Raw genomic sequence first — 21,337 nt, 5'->3', positions numbered from 1 at the left:
GGTGTAGTTGGTAAAAGAGACCCACTGGAAAGTTCAACAATCACTGCAACCAATCATTGTCAATGACGATATTCATGAGCTCAACAGATTTATTCATTTGCAGATTGGCCATTTTTTGCTTGGCAGCTGGTACATGTGAAATGAGCCTATGAATAGATAGCCCAACTGGCTTTTATCTAGCCATGTGACCCCTTAGCTAATGTGGAGTTGTTCAAGAGCAAAAGTTAGTTTATATAAACTCCATAGCTGTTACTTCTTTTCTTCTCCAGTAGTGTAAAGCTCTCCCACTTTCTTCACTGTTCTGTCACATTGTAATTATAATACAAGTTGTAGCAGAAAAGAAAAAGGAAGATATATGAACGTTAAACTTTCATCTAGAATAGTACTTGCACGTGAACAAGCTATGGTGTCTTCAATTATTTTCTAAACTAATCGAATTATGATGACATGAGGCCTGGTTGGACATTATTCTATATTCTCTAAGCCATGTTGATGCTTGCGTTTCTTTTTATGTCTTGATTCTTATTATGACCAGATGATTCAAACTTGAGACGTCTTATTAAAGGCTTAAGTTATTAGGATATGTTCTATTTCTGTTATCTCTCATGTAGATAATATTCTAATCAACTATAATTCTACCATAAATTAAGCTTTTAACGTTTTAAAAGTTTAAACTATTGTGATATGATTCATATTCGTTTTTTCTCGCGTAGACGTTATTTGTTCTGAGTTCAATAAAAAACTTTTTTTCATTAACCAATTAAGCTTATAATGTTTTTCAAGCTTAAACTACTAAGATATGATCATACCGACTTTCCTTTTTTTATAGATATTGTTCACTTTGAATACATTAATATGTATTCATAGCCTTGTCTATATAATTAATTAAAAAAAAGTCCATTACATATATGATGTTAAAAATATTTTTTTTCTAATCGATATAAGATATCATAGTAATCTTTCATATAGATACAATGTCATTGTTAGATCTCATAGGATTACGAGACTAAACAAATAGAATCCCTATAAACCCTTGTAGCTTAAATTCTCATCTACTCGATTAGAAGAAGCTTATCGTCAGTACCACATTTAATATGAAAAACTCTTTATCATATCTCATATCGGAGTTGAGATATCACAATTTTGTGTTTCTTCTTGGTTCTCTTTTTTATCTCCTTAACTAGTGGGAACTGAACCTAATGCCGGTGAACAATCTACTATGCCACATGAAGATGAGGTCACCAAAATGTGGCCAAGGGTGGGTGACTTTCTATTAGTTTCCATATACTTCACATACACCCAATCCCATTTGGAAAAAAGAAGCCTCAACCATGGTCCCCATTACTATTTATTATTCATTCCTATATGCCCATGTTGAATATTCAATAATGCCATCCATGTGGGGGCTCTTTTAGCATCTCATAAGACCCCCTTTTTCTGTCGCAGTTACTTGCCTTATGGCTGCAGAGTGGCCTCCAGATGCCTCCAACTTGAGGGGGCTTTTGGGGATTCAAGAGTTTGATACTTCCTAGCAGCTTAAAGGGATACTTGGGTTCCACTTGTTTCATGTCTTGAATGTGCCTTTGGGAATGTATGTTCTTTGAAAATTTTGCATGAGATGGGGAAAAGAGGATGGGTGTGTGCAGCCCATTTTTCTCAAGTGACATGCCAAAAGAGAAAAAACAAGGCCACTTTCTAGTTGTAATCAACCAAAAATCAATTCAAAGCTTTACAGTTTCCAATTACTTGAGCTTTTGCCTACTTTCTTCTCTTTATTTGGCAACTTGTCATGGTTCTAAAAAGAAGTTTACGGGCGATTTGAAAATTTTCCACTAGGTGAATGATGTCTCACCCTAATAAGTGATTTTGAAAGAGATTAAAAGTATTTCCTAATATTTGAAAACGCTCCCTATAAAAATTAGGTTGATAATTTCTTTAAAAATAATATTTTGTTATGTAATATACTAACAAAAACACGATCAAAATATTTTCTTAAGATCATGTTTAAATATTAAGTAATTCTCTTTAGAAACGTTTACGTCGAAAATGTTACTAACAAAAGCATTATACATTACAAGATTTGATGATGATCACTTCTACACAAACTCAATCTTGAGAAATCCTTTTTTTGTTAATTTTTATATTTATATATTTGGTAAAGTAAAAGTGAGAAAATCTTTTTCAACTAATAAGGGTTTGTTTAGTAATTAATTTTGAAAACAATTTTTAAAAATAGTATTTGAGAATTGTTTTCTAATATTTGAAACCTGAAATATTTTTAACATGATCTTAATATTTTTTTAAATATGTTTTAGAAATAAATTTCATGTTTAATGTTTTATTTTTAATCATTCTATATGTTAGTATAATTATTTTTTAAAGACAGTCTTGAAAAAATGATTAAAAACAATTAAAAGATATTATCTAAAAACACCAATGTTATCAAAAATGTTTTTTTTTTTTTTTTTTTATAAAAACAAATCTTGTCCTTGAAAATAATTATCAAACAAGCTTTAAGTAGTTTTTCAAAAATAAGTTTTAAAGAAATAAATTATTTACTTCAATAATATTTTCCAAATGCTAACTTCTTTCTATATTAATAATATTAGAAACAAAAATATTTAATATTGTATATAATAAATAATAATTATATTATATTATTAAATGTTTTATATTAAATTAGATTATTAGTTATGTTACATATATTAAAAATATGAAATAATTTTACAGCTAGCTATTAAATATTTTATTAGATTTTATTATACATAATAATATTGCATTAAATTACATTATCTCTTTTTCACCAATAATTTGATTTTTTGGAACAAAAATTGTGACATATGAAATCAATTATCAATTATTCAACATCCTAATAAATGAATATTTAAAAACTAATATTTTTATAACTTCAGCAATCTCGTTATACTTTGAATGATTCAACTAAAAATTTTGTTTTTTTTCAAAGATTTAAATAAAAATATTAAAAACGGTTTTTAAAAAATAAAATGATTTATTTAATGAAAAGTTGAATTTTTTGTATCAAAATAAAAGAAATTGATTCCAAATCACTACACTACAAAAATTGATAATAATTTAATAATTCAATTTACTAAATGTTTAAGCTAAAAGTGATTTATAATAATAATAATAATAATAATAATAATAACTGAATTTAATTAATTAATAAGGCTCTTAAACCCTAACAAGCCCATGGGCAAACTCTTAATTACTTTGAGTGGCATTTTCTTATGTATTGGTAAAATAGGTTGGAGCCATATCACACTACATGAAAGAAAACCACCACCCAACTTTTCCATGGAACCAAGCAATTTACTAGCTTTATGGACCATCACCTACCGATAGCGACTTCCCTCCACAAACAAAAAAAAAATGCCTCCAAACCCAATTCAAATTTGAACCAAAATTCAAATTTCCTTAATCATAAGCCGCAATTTCAACATCAAATTAGGCAAAATTGACTTGGGTTTATCAAAAAAAGAAAAAAAAATTACACCCAAGAGTCATTTTCACTAAAGGCATTTGGGCTGGTGGGAGGGGACAAGAATTATTGCATCGTCTCACCAAATAACATGGAAAGATCCCTAGACAATAGACACCAAAGCCATGCTCAGACTTTGATATATATATATATATATATATATATATATACTCTGCATAGAAGAAGAGGGTTGCAGGCATGCTAACTGATGAAGGGGCATGTGCTTAAGGGCTCCTCATCATCAGCCACATGCATGTCTAGAGTCCTCGATATCACATGTCACAAAAAATACAATTAGGCCAATGCCCCTTTCCACATAGTGACAATGTGGGCACTGCCCATGTACATATACAATGTACCTTCATGTGTACTTCTATAAAAATATTTGTGGTTTTATTTGGGGATGGTAGGGGTGGAAATGCTTCATAATACTATAGAATATAATAAATATTTGTGGGTTTTTTTGGGATGGTAGGGGTGGCATTGCTTCATAATTCTATATAATATAATAAATATTTGTGGGTTTTTTTGGGATGGTAGGGTGACATTGCTTCAACATACTATATAGTATGATATTTTATTATAGGTAAAGAGAATATGAGAGGGCATGGTTCCCTTTCCCACATGAAAAAGCATATGTATGGGTTTCTTTCCTTTTATTTTTTCCCAATATTTGCCAAACCTCCCCACCCAAAAAAAGACCCAATATTCATGTTTTGATTATTTTCTAAAATAGCTCAATTTTATTACAATTATTTCCTAAATAGTTAGTTTTAGGATTTTATTTTCCAAGCAAACTTTTTTGGGGAAGTCACTATATATTTCAATTGTCTTTCTTAGTTATCGGCAATTAATTTGTGCATTTGGCTTGATAAAAGAAAAAAATAAATAAAAAATATTTTATCTAATAAGATAATTTAATTTAGACTTTAAAATGATATTTGTTTTTTAACTGAATAAAAAAAAAGTTAAAATAGTTGGATTTTTCTATTCAAATAAAAATAATTCATTGATATCAATCAATATAATTAAACTGAATTTATTAATAACAATTTCACTTTAAGTATGTTAATTAATATTATTTTTAACTTAAATAGAAAAAATTTAAAAAATATTTAACATTTTTTATTCGGTCAAAAAAACATACCTTAAAATCCATTGTATAATGTTAGTTTAGATACACTTAATAACTTATATATAAAATATAAAAACTGTTTTTTTAAAAAAAAAAAGTTACATATAAAACTCAAAAACATTTAAAAATTTATATAAAAAAATAATGATCTTAAAACTATTAAAAATTTTGAAATATTAAAAAAAAATAGCATATAAAGTAAGTTTATAATTTTTATATTAAATTTTTTATTTTTATATAAAACCTATAGGCATTTTTTATTTTTATTTTTATTTTTAAAAAGTGCATACAAACCAAACATTAATCTTTTCTTCTTTTACTTTTAGCAAATGAGTTTGTTAAGGTAATTTACCAAATTATTTCATCAAACTTTCCCCACATTACATTTAGTCAAACAACCATTAATTGGGTTAGAACTTACAACAAAAAACCATTATCAAAGATACCCTAAAAAGGCAAAATTAACGTGCTCCATATGAAGAAATAATTAGGCCACATCATGAGTCAAAATGAAATAATCAAACCACAAACACTCAACCCACCTTGTAAAATCAATAACCTCCTATCATATGATATAATATAATATAATGTTTTATATATATATATATATATATATATATATATATATATATATATATATGTACTTATCTTCCACAATCACTCATCCTACACATTGACTCACAAGCTTGAATATAAATTAACCCAATATAAATTTACTCCACCTCTCCTATCATGAACTAAGTTTTGTCATTTTCATGCCATAAATTTGGTAACAACTATGAGATATATATACATTGTGTATGTTCAAATTATAAGGAATGGGCAACAATGAGAACATGGCACACTTATTGAATATATGGGAGGAAAGAACAATAAAGAAATCGAGGCGGACATTGGAGTGGACCCCAATACAAGGGCTGTTGTCTAGGATCAGGTGGACAGTGGTATTGCCCCAATGAATATCTCTTTTTTTTTATTTACTTTTTTCTTTTCTTTTTTTAATTTTTAATTTTGGTTGGGTCTCATTTCAATTGGGTTCTACGTTTTTAAGTTTAACCACACTTCCATCGAAGTATTACGTACGTGGTACGATGTGTATGGGTCACTGAAACCCATGCATTCCTTCCAATGTATTTTATTGAAATTACTAATAAAAAGTTGAACAAAATAATTTTTTGTATTTAAATTTTAAAAAAATTATTAAATTTATGAATTAATTTGAATTTTGGATGGAAATAAATGGGTCAACTGAAAAATGATTTGATTGGGGCCATAAAGTATTAATTCCCTTCACGTGGAGATATCAACCACATACTAACATGGGCACTAAGCTTTTGTTATGGCCCATGGCTTCATAAAAGTGGTGCACCATTTGCGTAATTGCAACCCACTTTCAAACTCCCATCTTCACGATAAATCAATTAACTATGGTTTTTTTTTTTTTTTTTTTTTTTAAGGGAGGAGAAAGGAAAATTCCCATGCTGATAAAATTGATTCTCAATTTGAAAAATGTTGGGAAAAATACAAAAATAGAAATGGGAAATGGGAAATTAGAGAACATGTGATCTTCTCACTCCTCTTTTCCTCTAATTTTGGCTTTTTTTTTTTTTTTTTGGTCCGGAAAAAGCTAGGGATTGAATTTTTAAGACAAAAGCTAGTTGTTGAACATCAAGCTCCACCCTAAATGCGCTAAACCGACAAGGATTAGATCATATGCCTGAAATCAGGCCCAGCGTGGTGATGAATCAAGTAATCGTCACCGTTAGTTGCGCTGAAAATGGAGGTTTGACCAAGAAATTGATGGTGATGAGACCTCTGAAGATCCTTTTGACGTCTGAGTTCAAGCACCTTCCGATGGGAGTTCGAGTGTTTTGCGGACACAAACGTCGGGCTCGAGGCGGGTCGGTATTCGGGTACCAACCGACCCGATTTGAATCGGACACCACATGCATTGCACAGCGTTTTGGGACCCATAGGCCCGGTTCGCCACTGCGGGGTCTTCTCGGCCGCGCAATGCAGGCACTTCCGGCCGTCACCGGCGGAGTCGGAATTCTCTTTCTTCTTCGACGACGTCGTTTTGGGCGGTTTCTTGAAGGCGTCAGACTCGGATGAAGAGGTGGCGGGGGAAAGCACGAGGAGGCGCGTGGACCAGTCACAGGGGACGGAGCGTGGCCGCTTGCTTCTGGCTTTGCCGGGGACGTTCATTGGAGGTTGTAATATCGGTTCGCTTCGGGCTGTTTCGGGTTGGAATTGCGGTTCAGGAGATTCGGTAGTGTGGAGCGGAGCTTTGATTCCGGATAACACTTGGATTTTGTGCAGGTCTTCGCTTGAGAATGATTCTTCCACGAAGTTCGAGAGCCATTCAAGCTCAGCCAATTCATCGCACTGTGATCACCGAAAACGAATTTTCAAATTCAGACAAAAGAGACTTTGAAAAGCAATTTGATACTTTTTGAAATATACGAATTCTCAAAAGCATTTTTTGAAAACAGAAACATTTTAATCAACGAAGGAATTCCGCCAAAATTAAATAATATTTTACGAGAAACCGCGAATATATAATGAAAATAAATATTTTCTTAATGATTTTTTTTTTTTTTTGAATTCAAATGTGAAAAGTTGAAAACAGCAATGTAACTGAAAACAAATTCGAATATTCAACTTCAGCTTGAGAAATTACCGGAACGCAAAGCTCGCCGGAGAATTGAGCGTCGGTGAAATTCCGACAGCCAACGTCTCCCGAGAAATGAGGCTCGTTGCCAGATAAGGAGGAATTACAACTGTCAACAACAGTGACAGTGGAAGAATCCGTAGAATTTCCGGTAACAGTGTCGAAGAACCCGTCGGTCATGATGTCGTCGTCATTGGGGAAATCGAGCAAGTCCTCGACCAGGAAATGGTCTCCAGGCTTCTGCTCTCGCTTTTCCTGCGAAAATTCGTCTGCTCCGGCACTGTAGTAGCCGCCGGGGAAAAAGCTCGAAGCTTCCATCACCGCACCAGTTGCAGAGAAAGGGGACGAAAGCAGGTGTCTTAGAAAGAGAAAAAGAGGCGTGTTTTAGAGCGAGAAAGAGGCGTGGTTGGTTCGAGAATTGAAGACGACAGCTGAGAGTGGTGCGGGTTTTGATGAGTGAGAGAGGGGTCAAAATGAAAATTTTCAAAATTTTGGGAGCATCTTCACCTGCCCATGAAAAAAATAAAAATAAAATAATCCAAGTCACTTGCAACTTCTCCAAAGTTAATTAATTGTCCCGCAAAGGGAAAAAAAAATTCGAAAATAATAATATTTTTCGTTTTCATAAAAGTAAATAAAATATCTTGAATTAAAAATAAACACAAAAAAATCCCAAAAAAAAAATGATTAATTCATATCATTTCTTTGTCAAAATTTTCATTTCAATATTTACCTTTTTCAAATTAAAAATTTATTCTTATAATTTCTAATGATGACAAAAATTATTAAATTCTTTCCTACCAACAATTTTTAAAACATTAAAAGCTTTTAAAATTAAAACAAAATTTTAAAAAAAAATTAAAGGTTGGAAAGTAAAGAAATTAAAAAACCCAACAAGAAAAAAAAATTAATTAAGACAATTAATGAGGGAAATAATAAAAATTTTAAAAAAAATAGAAAATTTAAAAAAAAAAATTAAATAGTCCAAATTCAACCCCTTAAGAATAGATCTTGCAGGCTTTGTCGCTGTGACACTTCCATTAGTGTCCAAGTTTACAGCCGGATTCCTCTGCTCTTTAATTAGTTTTTCTGGGGAATTGTGCAATTTTTTTTATTTTTTTTATTTTTATCCCTCTGATTTTTTTCTTTATTTTATTTCTTTTATTTACCTTTTCCTACCCTTATCTTACCTGTTATTATATTCTGTACACACGTTCGAGCACGACGGTTACAGCTCAACTTAATTCAACCAACGGTCCGGATTTCATACACGTGGCCCATTCGGGGTTTTCACTTTTTACCTTACCTTCCATGTAGGATTAAAAGCTTGTCCCGAGCTAAATACATGCTGTCCACGCGCGTGAAGCTTACGCCATTTGTAGGATTACAAATTTTCTAATTTTACATAAAAAATTTATTTTTAAAAATAATAAATAAATTACCTAAAATTCATGATTTAGAGTAAGTGCATAAAATAATTTTCAAAATTAAATTATAATATATTAAATCCAACTATCTTATATTTATATATACATAATGACACTCAAAAAATATTAAATTTTAATTTTCTAAATTATTTATAATAAAATTTAAAGCAAATAATTATTCATTCCATATTTTTCATATTTTTTATTTTTAAAAATAGAAAATAATAAGAATTTCTATATATTGTAATAACCCTCATATAAAAAATATGAATTTATTTTTTATAATTAAAAAATATTTTTAAATTTTGATATAATAAAAGATTTTTATACCTGATTTTTGAAAAGTTATTACAGAACAAATTCCACGCGCGTAACGTGTACGTGACACGGAACATTTTCCTACAGAGAGAGGGGAAATAGCCAGGTGGGCCCCGATTGCTAGAGGGATCCCAAGGTGAGTCGACGTTGGAGAGTGGATAAGGTTTGTTCACGGTTTAATAATTACTGTTAGATAACTTTCTCATTTTTTTTAAGAATTTCAAAATTTTTTAATTGTGGGGAATTTTTAAAAATAGTAATGGGATGTGGGGTCCACTCAGCACGTGACAAAGGTGGAGGAGGTGTCAGCAAGCATGTGAGGGGATTAGGGTGGGTGTTAAAAGGCCAACCAAGAGGTGCTCAATTCCACGTGGCTGGAATCGGTGGATTCTCAATAGTCTTTCTTTGATGCTCGCTCCCCCACCCCCACACGTGTCTTCGCCCAACTTCAAGTTTTATTGCGAACATGGCAGCACGTGTAGAGCAGTCACGTGGCTGGGAGACACCTCACGTGACTTCACCCCCTTGTGTGCCGTTTACTAGGGCAAACCAAAAAAATAATTAAGATTAAAAGGTTTATTTAGGGTAGGCTTATTTCATTTCCCACGCCTTAGGTCTTGCTTCCACGGACCGAAAAGTGTCAACGTAATATGTAGAATTATAGACATCGAAATGATAAGATTCATACAAATTTTCATACATAAATTCGTTATTTATCATATGTTGTCACCTTACAAAAATTTTTTTTTTTTCATAATTTTTTATTAAAAATTATACGCATGCTACCCTTAGGTGGATCGACATGGGCTACATTTCCTAAAGTAAATTAAGTCAATGAATCGGGTTTGACATCAATCTCAATCAATACCGATTGTGTCTAAGTCCATATGAGAAGGAAGATAACCTAATAAATTAACCCAAATAGTTGATAATAACTATAATAGCACGAATCATGCCATGTGAGTAAGTATTCAATGTCTTCTTGTTCCTCCCCTCACTCTAGTAAAATGGTACAAATTTTCACTCAAATGAAATCATTTGTATGTAGGTAAATGGGTAGAAGCTAAATATTGAAGAAAAAAATATTCTCGATTACGAGCAAAGGTTGCATTGAGTGGTTTGTGGGCCGAATTGGTCCACTTTTGATAACACGGCGCGGGACATGAGGCCCACTTTAACCAAAGATGAATAGGTCCAGAAGCCCATTTGGAATGACAAAAATTGGATGAGTCCAAATTCATAATAATCATAAGAAGGCCCAAGAACTTAAAAGGAAGCCCATTTTTTCTAGTGTTGTAAACATTTAAATGGGTCCATAACAAATAAATGAATTTGGTTTGGGCCGTATTTGACCCAATTTGAAGCAAGCATGAGCCCAATCCAATGCCAACTTTAAAAGTAAAACCCTAATCTCCCTTTCCATCGGCCAAAAGTTAATCCCGTCCGGTGGGTTTTCAACATTTTTAAAACAATTCTCAACCATTATTTTTAAAATATAATTAGCATTTAAATATGAAAAATAATTTTCTTGATTTATTCTTAATAAAATATTATCCTAACAATTTTAAAATATTCTTTGTATCTTTAATTATTACTCAAAACATTATACATAAAACAATTAAAAACATTTAAAATTTATTTTAAAAATTATATTTTCAAAACAAATTATCAAAAAAATATTTTCTATTTAAAGTTCATCAATCATGTTTTATGTATTAGAAAACTATTTTCTATTCTGAACAACATAAAATCGTATTCAATAATAGTTATCAAATAAGTCTTGATGGAATTTGTTCACTTGAATTATATTTGGTTTGACCCGAAAAGCTCACGGTGTGATATTTAAAGTAAAGGTATAATAATGAGATTATATATATGTGTGTGTGATGATCTATGATTTTAAGGTTATGTTGTTTTGATATAATGGATTTCTTTTTTCCTCTACTCGTAATTTTTCTCGTATAAGGTTTTCATATAAGTCTATGTGTTTATATTATGTTTTTCTTATTACCTATTTTCATTATTTCATAACAAGTCCAAAGAATGTAGAGAAAGAGATGTTCAACTTTTGTCTATTACAATGGTAATTTATAATAAATTATTGGTTTATAAAAATTATTTTACAAAAAACTATTTCAAAACTAATTAAAAAAAAAAATTGACCCCCAAATAAGACTATCTTCTCAAACTCTTATTATCAACCTCTCAATGAATATGGACATCAATTTACTAATAAACCCAAAATAATTACCATACCTATTTTTTTTTGTAATCATCCGATTTAAATTTCATCTCGATGTAATAACAACTATCACAATTGGTATCAGAGCTTTTCCTATTGCAAAACAATAGACAATTGCGGTTACATCTTTCTAAGTGTAGCAAACTAGAAGTGCCATGATTGCCCAAAAGGTACCTAATTTCCATATCCTCTAAGTAAGAGAGGAGGAAGGAAGCATCAACAATGACAGGTAAACTGTTTAGCAACCTTCATTTATTTAATTGCGGTCCAAAGTCTGAAACTTTTTAGCTGAATAATTTCAGCCATAACTACTTATCCAAGTGAAGTAAAGGGACATGATACTTTCCAAATGTAAGAAAATGAATAAGACCCATATCTTGGTTTTTTGGTATTACAACAGATAAAAATTTCAACTACTTGGAATGGTATTATCACAACCACCCCCACAAAAGCTACCAAGCAGGATAAAAGCAACCATGACCCACAAGACCACTCCACCTGGCCTTGGTGCCCACTAAATAGAAGTGTCACCAACTTGCATGTTCTTGGTCTACCTACATGTCGGTTCTACTATCTCATACTTAATTCCATTTTTCACCCTAGATTTTATCTCTAAGTTTATTTTATTAGTATAATATATAGTGTTGGTCCATTACTAAAGGTGATAACAATGGGTACTATTTATATCGAGTAAAAAGTCAAGCACTTAACTAGATAGATCTAGACATATACAATACAAAGCATGAACTTCGTATCGTATAACTTATTTGATAATTAAATCATATCTAATAATCAAGTCAAATTAGGTGTCATTGGAGTCAATATAATTAACCTTTCAATCTGACATATTTATGATTTAATTGACTTATTTATTCACAATTGAATTTTATGAATCAAATACTGATTGAATAAGTTATGATTATTAAATAGATTAATTCAAGTCAAATTCATATTCTACAAGTGAACACAATAACAATATGTCAATCGATAAAGTTATGCAAATTGATACGAATTTGACTCAAACATAATTATATTTGATTTAAATTAATAAAAAATTTATCAAATTTGAATTGTGTTGACAAATTATATCAAACTTTACCACTTTTATTAAAAGTTTTTAGACTAATTGAAAGTTTAACATTACATTCAAACTTTGGTATTCAAAGTCTCGAGTTCAAGTCTCTTGATTCCCTTATTTTCCATCTACTCATCAAATTATTATACTTATAATACTCCACGTTCAAGATCAACCATTTAAGCTTTTGGGTCAATCGCTAACATAATGAAGATCAAAACTTTAAAACCCTACTTCAATTCTCGAGAAAAATAATCACATCAATGGATTTCTTAAATTACTTCTACCATTTGTAAATGACATCCTCTTGTTCTTTTCTCTTTGAAAACCATTTGTATTCTACCAAAATCTATATACCTCATTCTTTCCTGATTTGTGGGTATGTTTGGGGACTAAGTTTGTGGAAATCTGCCTCCTCAAATGGTACAAATCCACTTGAACCGGTCTTAGTGCTGGAAAAACTTTTCTATTCCGAGTTGGGACCTGCAAAATGATTGGAAAACACACCACTTCTCAGAGTTTCCAATTTGTTTCCAATGAAATTTGCTTTGGGGGATAACTTTCTTGAACCAATTCTGCATAACCCAACGAATGATGAACTTGCCCACAGTTCCATTGGTACCTTATGTTAGATGAATACATGACATGCCATCATGATTTGAAGAGAAGTTGAAAATCACTATGGAGAAAGAATTGCCAAATAACCATTCAATATTTCAAAGGTTATGTCTTCTAAAAGCATCACAAAAAAGGTTTCCCACTACCTACAAAACTTTGTTGAACTTTGATTAAACTAAATAACTACCACGTTTTAGACCATGTTAGAATTCACAAAAATTCATACCAAATGGGTCCTACATGACATGATTCTAATCTTCTAGTGGGGTTTGCATTCTACAATTTTCCAAACTATTTTATTCTTATGCTATAAATTATATTCGAGCACAATTGAATTTGAAAGTTCAAACTCAACAATTTAATACTCAAGTTTGTCTTATTTGTTTGTGCCTCAATTCTGTTTTTTGAATCACCATTAAAATGTTAATGTAGTTGCACAAACGAGCAAAAATAAAATAAGAAAAAAAAGTTAATATAGTTAGACGATGAATGTGATCCTATATCCACGGATCATACTAACGCCGTAAAATCCTCTAATCAAATAAAGATAAAAAAAATTATAATAATGACTGCACATAATTTTTTCATTTGAATTATAAAAGGGTTAAAATACAACAACTATAAAAGCTTTCAACTTTCCTTGCGTAACGCAATAAGATTGATTCAAATTTCACGATCAAACCCTGAGGCTGAAGACCAACAATGTATCATGGGAGGACATGTATGAGTTGAGTCAAGAAAGTTGTACTCTATCACACAAAGCAAAAGCCATCCACCTCAAGTAGCTACTTGATGGCTTTAACTGCTTGTACACTTTTGTATAAGTCTACTGTATACTGCAGATCAGAGCCAAGGCACCTTCAAATTAGCATCATCACCATCACCCATCATCATGGAATCACTATCCAACAAGAAAATGCCCTCAATGGATTCAACACAAGAGTTAGCCAACTTTCCTTTTAGACATTTGCTCTTTGGATAGTTGATAAATTTGCTCTCAATAACTTCTAAATTTCCAAACTCATCATCATTCATCCCTCCAAATGGGAAATATTTTGTATATAATTTAATTCATATTATTGTATCATATTGTATTTCTTAAGTTTTTAATAATCATCATAACAAGAGGTTTAAGTAAGTCTGATGCTTGTAATCGATGCTCCAAAATAATCCCTATTGCAAAGCTTCGAATTGATCGATAACCTAAAAAATTCATTAAAAAATAAATAGTAAATCTAGATTAGAAAAATAAGTGAACTTTCGATTATTATAAAAGTTTAAAGTTATTCAAAATGTTTTTAGGGAATAGAGTAATAACATCTATCAAGCTACTAACTCCATTATTTGTAATTAACTTATCAACCTACTCTTATTTCCGTTTACCTTAATTTATTTTGATTTATCAAATACAATAATATCAAGGGTTTATATGGTAATTATTTTCGATAATAGTTTTTTATTTTTCGAAACAAAAAGATAAGAAAACACATATGATAACTAAAAACGGTTTTCTGTTTTCTATTCAAACATCTTTTAATTTTTTTTTCATTTGTTTTCTAAAAATTATTTTAAAAAATAATTATAAAAATATGTAGAATGATTAAAAATAAAGTATTAGATATGGAAGTTATTTTTAAAATATATTTAAAAATATGTTAAAAATATTTTAAATTATTTACCAAATATCATACAACATTTTTCAAAAACCGTATTCAAAACCAGGAGTTAAACTTTTTCCAAACACCGTTTTCCTCTTATTCTACCAATTTGCAAGACATTAAGGGCCATTTTTGCTTGTACTTCTCAATCACCTCTAGAAGCAGCCAATTCCCACGTCTGTTTCGGTTCTCACCCACCTCATCCCTGTCCAGAGAAATCCAAGGCATATCAATTATCATTTCATCACTCAAATACAGGCAAACAATGGCCAACTCTCCTCCAATCCTCTTAGCAATATATTAATATCCACACATTCTCCATATACATACCCCATTTCCCAATGCCACACTCTTTGTCTACAGGATTTCACATTCATGAATGTTGAAACATTCATTCAAACAATGTACTTACTACTTACAGAAAAAACAATAAAATAATACCATGCATGTATTTAAAAAAAAATCGAATTAAACCCGGAAAATTAACTTATTCTAAATAATAATAATTATAACAACAATAATAATAATAATAATTACTATTACTATTACTATTAATCCCAAGATCAAAGGGTCAAAAGAAAACATGAGCAAAGAAGAAATAAGGAGTTATCATCAAATAAAACAAAAACCCAACAAAACCCTAGGGAAAAAAAACACAAAAATGGATAAGAATGTATTTATAAAAGAAAAATGTCCATAAAAATGGTATTGATTTGGAGAGAAAGTGATGGAAAGTGAAGGAAAATAGAAGAGCATGAATTTAAAATTTAGAGTTAGAAATAATGTTTTGATAAGAGATTCTTTGTAAATGATATAGTGGCCCAAATATTAGGGATGACAACGGTCATCCCCATCCCAACCCGCCCCGTTTATTTGAAACAATTCTCATCCCCATCCCATTTAAAAAATTAAACGGGGCGAGACGGACGAATATGATAAATTCTAATACCCGCCCCGTTTAATTTTTTTTTTAATTTTAATTTTTTTTTTAAAGATTACTTTTAAAATTTTTAATTATATTAAAATAAATATATTTTATAAATAATTAAATTATTATATTTTTTATAACTTATTTTATTAAAAATATTTTATTATTATCTATATATTAAAAATAATAAAATAAAAATTAATTTAATTTAATTAAAAATAATAAAATTTAATTTAATTTAATTTAAATTTTATATATAATCGGGACGGGGTGGGGCAATACTCAAACCCGCCCCGAGTTTTAAAAAAAATCCCCAAACCCGTGTCAAACCCGTTTATTAAAATTAAACTCCGTCTCATTAGGGACTGGGCGGGACGGATACCCGAAAAGACCAGCCCCATTGCCATCCCTACCAAATATGTATGTTAAGATTAAAGTTTCATTTAATTCAATCTTATAGAATTCTTTGTAAAAAATATTGGAGTCCAAAAATTTGATGCATGGATTTACAAACTCAATACCAACTTAGATATTTTATTGAATCATGTCATGGAAAGATCATACTTATACCCTTTTTAAACTTTTCATACTTAGTATGTGTTTCATTATTTTTCAAAATTATGAGATGAAATTTAAAATAAGTTTAAAAATATCCGCTAGAATGGTATACAAAAGTTTTAAAATATAAAGATTTTTTTCTATTTTTTTAAACAATTTTTACAATGGATATTTAAGGAATTTTTTTAACGATTTTCAAAGGCAGTCTTTTAATCTCCATAATAGAAATATAAGAAAATACGATTTTGACAACTAAAAAACAAAATGTTTTCAAATAATATTTTTTTAGTTACTTTTACTTATTTTATAAGATTTATTTTAAAAAATAATTATATGAATATGAAAAAATGATTAAAAATAAAATATTATATATAAAAGTTATTTTTTTAAAACATGGAAAACAAGTTAAAAATATTTTAGTTTCTTAAATAGACTTTGATTATATAAAATATTAGAGAAATACATTCAAAAATCATTTTCGATAATTGTTTTTACAGTTTTCTATTTTATAAAATTGTAAACACTTTTCTAATTTAAAAAATTTCCAATAATTTTTTTTATCCCAAAAAACCTTTCAGAATTTGTTTAAAAAATTGATGGTTTTTTAGCACAACTTTAACATGTGTTTTTTTTTTTTTTTTTAAATATATATATATATATATATATATATATATTGAAAAAAAAATATTAAAATATAAAGATAACTTTATAAACCTTTTCATTGTATATAAATACATGATAACTTCAAGCATGGTTTCTTTTTTATTTATTTAATATTTGAGTTTTTAACAAAATCTTGTTCTTAAAAATGATTAAAACTGATTTAAACATCTATGGTTAACAAACATATAGTTTTAGAACTATTTATGATAATTTTGTCAAATAAGCCTTTTAATAAAATCACATGTGGTTATTGAATTATAAAGTTTGAATTAGTTTTGTTACACTTCACTTGAGATAATGAGAGTCAAGTTGTTCGATTAACTCACGGTATGACCGTAATTGAGAGATTTTTTTAGAATTTCATAGTTGTAACTCTTCTTATTTATTTTGATTAATGAATTATTGAGTGTTGGTGTATCTCGTAAATGTAGGGATTACTAACTCTTCTTATTCATTTTGATTAGTGAATCATTGAGTGTTGGTACACCTCATAGATGTAAAGATTACATTGATCATTAAACCACGTTAAAAATTTTGTTTTTTCCTTTATTTTTTGCTCGTGTATGTGCATTGTTAGGTTCATAATGCTTGTCTCATTAGTTTTTACACAAATAAGTTAGTATAAAAAAAAATGCAAAAGTCATAAAAATACCAAAATGTATATATATATATTACTATTATATCATTATCAAATATATATTTTATTTTATTTTTACATTAATAGCTACTAATAAAAATAAAAACAATCAAACATATTTAATATTTATAAAACTCAAGAACATAATTAAAAAAATATTTATATCATTGTTGATCTCTCCATCTCTATCATTGATCATGAAAAAAAAAGGCTAATTATCATTACTTATTATTTTAATATAATTACAGTAAATAATATACAAATTAATTGCATGTAGAATGTTGACAATACATTATTAAATCTCTCTTCATCACTCTGTCATTTACTAATAAATTTATTAGATTGGACCAAAAATAAATTTATGTCATAACACCAATTATTTTAATACAATCATAGTAAGTAATGTCAAAGCATATGATAAATTATTTATACATGACAAAATCAAGAAATTGTGTGAAATAATTGAAATAGGAAACATCCTCCACATGTGGTCACCCCCTTTGAATCGAAGTATGGATATGATTGAAAAAAATTGGTGCTGCCCATTGTGTAGTAGTAGTAGTCCAAATGCGTCTCTCCTTCATGGAAGTAGCCTGGATTCGACTTGGCCTGGAGGATGGGGTAGGGCCAAACCACCTCCATGATGAATCATCAATAGGCCTCTCATGGATGCTTCTCGGATCATTCTTCAGTGATTGATAATTATTGATAAAGCCCAACTGCAAATTTGTTGGGAATATGCCCATCTTCATCCATTTTTCATTAACGATTTTGGACGGTGTGGATTGAGAAAAATGTGTGACACATTTTGTTTATTGGGTTTTGTTTTATTCATCATCATTATTGTTATTAATATCTAAGGTGTAGTCCTAATCAATTTGGTATTTGTTATTGATTTAACCTATTTTATTAAATTAATGTTAAAGTCAAATCGTCATGGAATTTATTAATTAGTTTTTTGTTTAGACGGTTAGGATGTTGACTCGTAATATATACCAAACTAATACGTATCTGCACATGTCATTTAATACCATAATATAAGTCAAGTTATTATTTTCGTCGAACTTATTAATAATTTTTTCTAAAAGTTTAAACGGTTAGGATGTTGACTCGTAATATATACCAAACTAATATGTATCTGCACATGTCATTTAATACCATAATATAAGTCAAGTTATTACTTTCGTCGAGCTTATTAATAAATTTTTCTAAAAGTTTAAATGGTTAGGATATTGACTCGTAATGTATACCAAACTAACCCATACTTGCACATGACATTCTGTACCATAATATAAGTCAAGTTATCATCATTTTTCATATGCTACATAAACGGAAAAATTTGAACCTCTAATTATAATTATAATAATATGATAAAAGAATTAATTTTTTTATTACGACTTTAATTTGTATAAGATATCGAGTTTAGATTCATTGTTTTTATGTATCATTATTGGGTTATAGATTGAATATATGTTTTAAAATTAAGAATGTGCCTCAGAAATTTTAATAACTGTTGTAAAAAATTAATTTTATTTTATAATTTTTAAATTTCCAATCAATTCTCGTATTTGTATAATTATTATTTTTTAATTTTCACTTAAAAATGATTAACATTTATTATTAAAATATTCTATTAAAAAAAATTAAAAAATTTATCAAGTTTGAAAAATAAAAGGGAGGAGTAGAAAATGATAATAAATTTTCATAAAATGATTCAGTCAAGAATTTTGTTCGTTAATGTTTGAATCCAATAGACTTAATCGTGAACGGCTATTCAATAAAGACCGCCGAACTAATAATTCGTTTATCCGGTTCAACCGCTGACTCGGTCTTTATAACACTGATCTTCCCTCATCAATGCCGGAGACAACGTTGTACGGAACGAGTGAATATTACGCACCAGGTGGACTTTAGCACAGCTGCCGCTCCCGCCGCTATCATGCCTCATATCCAGCGCATGTCAGGCGTGCCCCCCATCTAAAACACGCCATACGTGTTCACGTTACAACCGTGCTCCCGCCGTCCGCCCCGATTCTCCAGAAATCTTCGCCACGTCACCCGCCATATCAGTGCCCTAAGTGGCCCCATTGGGCCCCTGTCGGCTCGTGCTTGTCCTCTCTGAAACCTCCGCCACGTCGGACATGACTTGGCATCGCATGGCATGTATGTGGAAATGTCGCATGTATGAATGTAATATTATACAGTGGTGACTGATGAGATGGTGAATTCATCGGAATGCATAGCATGTGATGCGGTGGATGGGAGCATGACGTGAGGAGATTGTGATGGGTGGACAAGCGTGAGGAGATGATCTAAGATGTCAGCGTTATGGACGGTGGATATGATTACAACTTCCCCAAATCTCGAGGACAGTGTGGGCCCCAATTAATGATGTGTTCAAGTTAATAACATAAATTATGCATATTTAAAAAATAAATTATTCCTAAAATAATTTTATTATGATTTGAATTTTTTTAATCCAATATTAAGTCCAAGTAAGAAAAAGATTTTGCAGTAAAATTTGTAATCCGGTGCAAGCGGATGTAGATTGAAGCCCTGCAACGGTGTGATATGGCAGAAGCATCGAGAGGTGATGATGCAGGTATGTGTAAGCAGTGACATGTCCCTACACACATAACATCACACCCACCATCCATCATCATCAGACGCATGTCAAACGTCTTGTCACATCACATCATGTCATGTATGCGACCATGTTATACAGTTGAATACAGATAGATGGATAGATAGGGATGATAAGATGAGTGTGATGATGACGTAGGCCTGGCCCTTATCGATAAATAATAAAATAAGATTCAATTAATAATAATAAATAATAAATAATAGAAATAAATAAAATAAAGGAAATAAGAATTTAGTATGTGACCTAAATATCGAGACGCATGCAAATTCCTCATCATTCTGTCCTCTGTGTCCCACGCAAAACCCCCCACCCTCTCTCTCTCTCCTTTTGTTTTTTTTAAGCTTCTCCTTCTTTCCTCTTTTGCCCCTCTTCTTCTCCTTATTTTCCTCCTTTTGCCCTTTTCCTTTTTTATCTGTTTGCTCCACTTTTGGTGCCGCGCTCTCTCCCAAATGCCCTTTCATCTTTTCATCTATAATGAGATGATTTCTATAAAAGAAAAAGAAAAACAAAAACAAAAACAAAAAGAAATAATTCCTATTTTTAATTTTCTCACATTTATTTTTATATAAAAATGTAAAAATTAATAAAAAATGATACATTTTAAATTTTTTAATTTGTACATTAAAAGAAAAAAATGAATAAAATAAATTTAGAATAATATATAAAAATAATTTATTAGATTTAAATTTATTATTATTATCTTTTTTCTTTTGCACTTCTTCTCCAATGTTTGTCTATAATGATAAAGGCCTTTTCCAATTTTATAAATATGTATATAACTCTGATTTTTATAAAAAAAATTTAAATGTAAAATATTTTTCTTCCTTTAAATATTTTTATCTTCTAAAATAAAAATAAAGTTATCGAGTAATATTTAGAGTGGTTTAGTCGTGATTTTATGAAACACTTTTAACTTAAAATATGTTTTAGAAAAAGAAATTTGGTGTTTAATAAATTTTAGAAAATATTTTTAAAATTTTTAAAAATATGTTGAAAAATTATGTTTTTCTAAATAAATATTTGATAAATGATCTAAAAATCTTTTGAGTAAAATCACTATCAAATATATTTTTTAAAATGTGGAATAACGATTTTAAAAAAACAAACACATAAAAAAGCATTTAACAATAAAAATGTTTTAAATATTTTTTTTAATATTTAAAATTTTTTATTTATCAAATATTAAAAATATTAGAAATGCTTTTAACTATCAATTTTAATGTAATAAAAAATATTTATTTTAAGAATTATTTTAAAAATGCGA

The 21,337-nt window shown here is 29.6% G+C and overlaps 1 protein-coding gene across 1 annotated transcript; it reads right to left on the bottom strand.

Moving 5' to 3' along the window:
- Positions 1-6,116: 6,116 nt before the first annotated feature.
- Positions 6,117-7,733, bottom strand: LOC100254963 (GATA transcription factor 9). The gene is made up of 2 exons (XM_002283992.4): positions 7,315-7,733; positions 6,117-7,019 (listed from the first exon to the last, which is right to left on the bottom strand). Exons 1-2 carry the CDS (start codon positions 7,621-7,623, stop codon positions 6,339-6,341), a joined length of 990 nt encoding a protein of 329 aa, XP_002284028.1. The 5' UTR covers positions 7,624-7,733; the 3' UTR covers positions 6,117-6,338.
- Positions 7,734-21,337: the final 13,604 nt, after the last annotated feature.

Source organism: Vitis vinifera, chromosome 9, assembly GCF_030704535.1.
Source record: "Vitis vinifera cultivar Pinot Noir 40024 chromosome 9, ASM3070453v1".
Taxonomy (NCBI): Eukaryota; Viridiplantae; Streptophyta; class Magnoliopsida; order Vitales; family Vitaceae; genus Vitis; species Vitis vinifera.
Note: the sequence above shows the minus strand (reverse complement) of the source record. Positions and strands in the feature narration are given on the sequence as shown.

Excerpts from the sequence above, each read along its gene's own strand:
- LOC100254963 (XM_002283992.4), bottom strand. The coding sequence starts at position 7,623 with ATGGAAGCTTCGAGCTTTTTCCCCGGCGGCTACTACAGTGCCGGAGCA. Across the intron at positions 7,020-7,314 it reads CCGGCGAGCTTTGCGTTCCG|TGCGATGAATTGGCTGAGCT; the intron begins GTAATTTCTCAA and ends CGGTGATCACAG.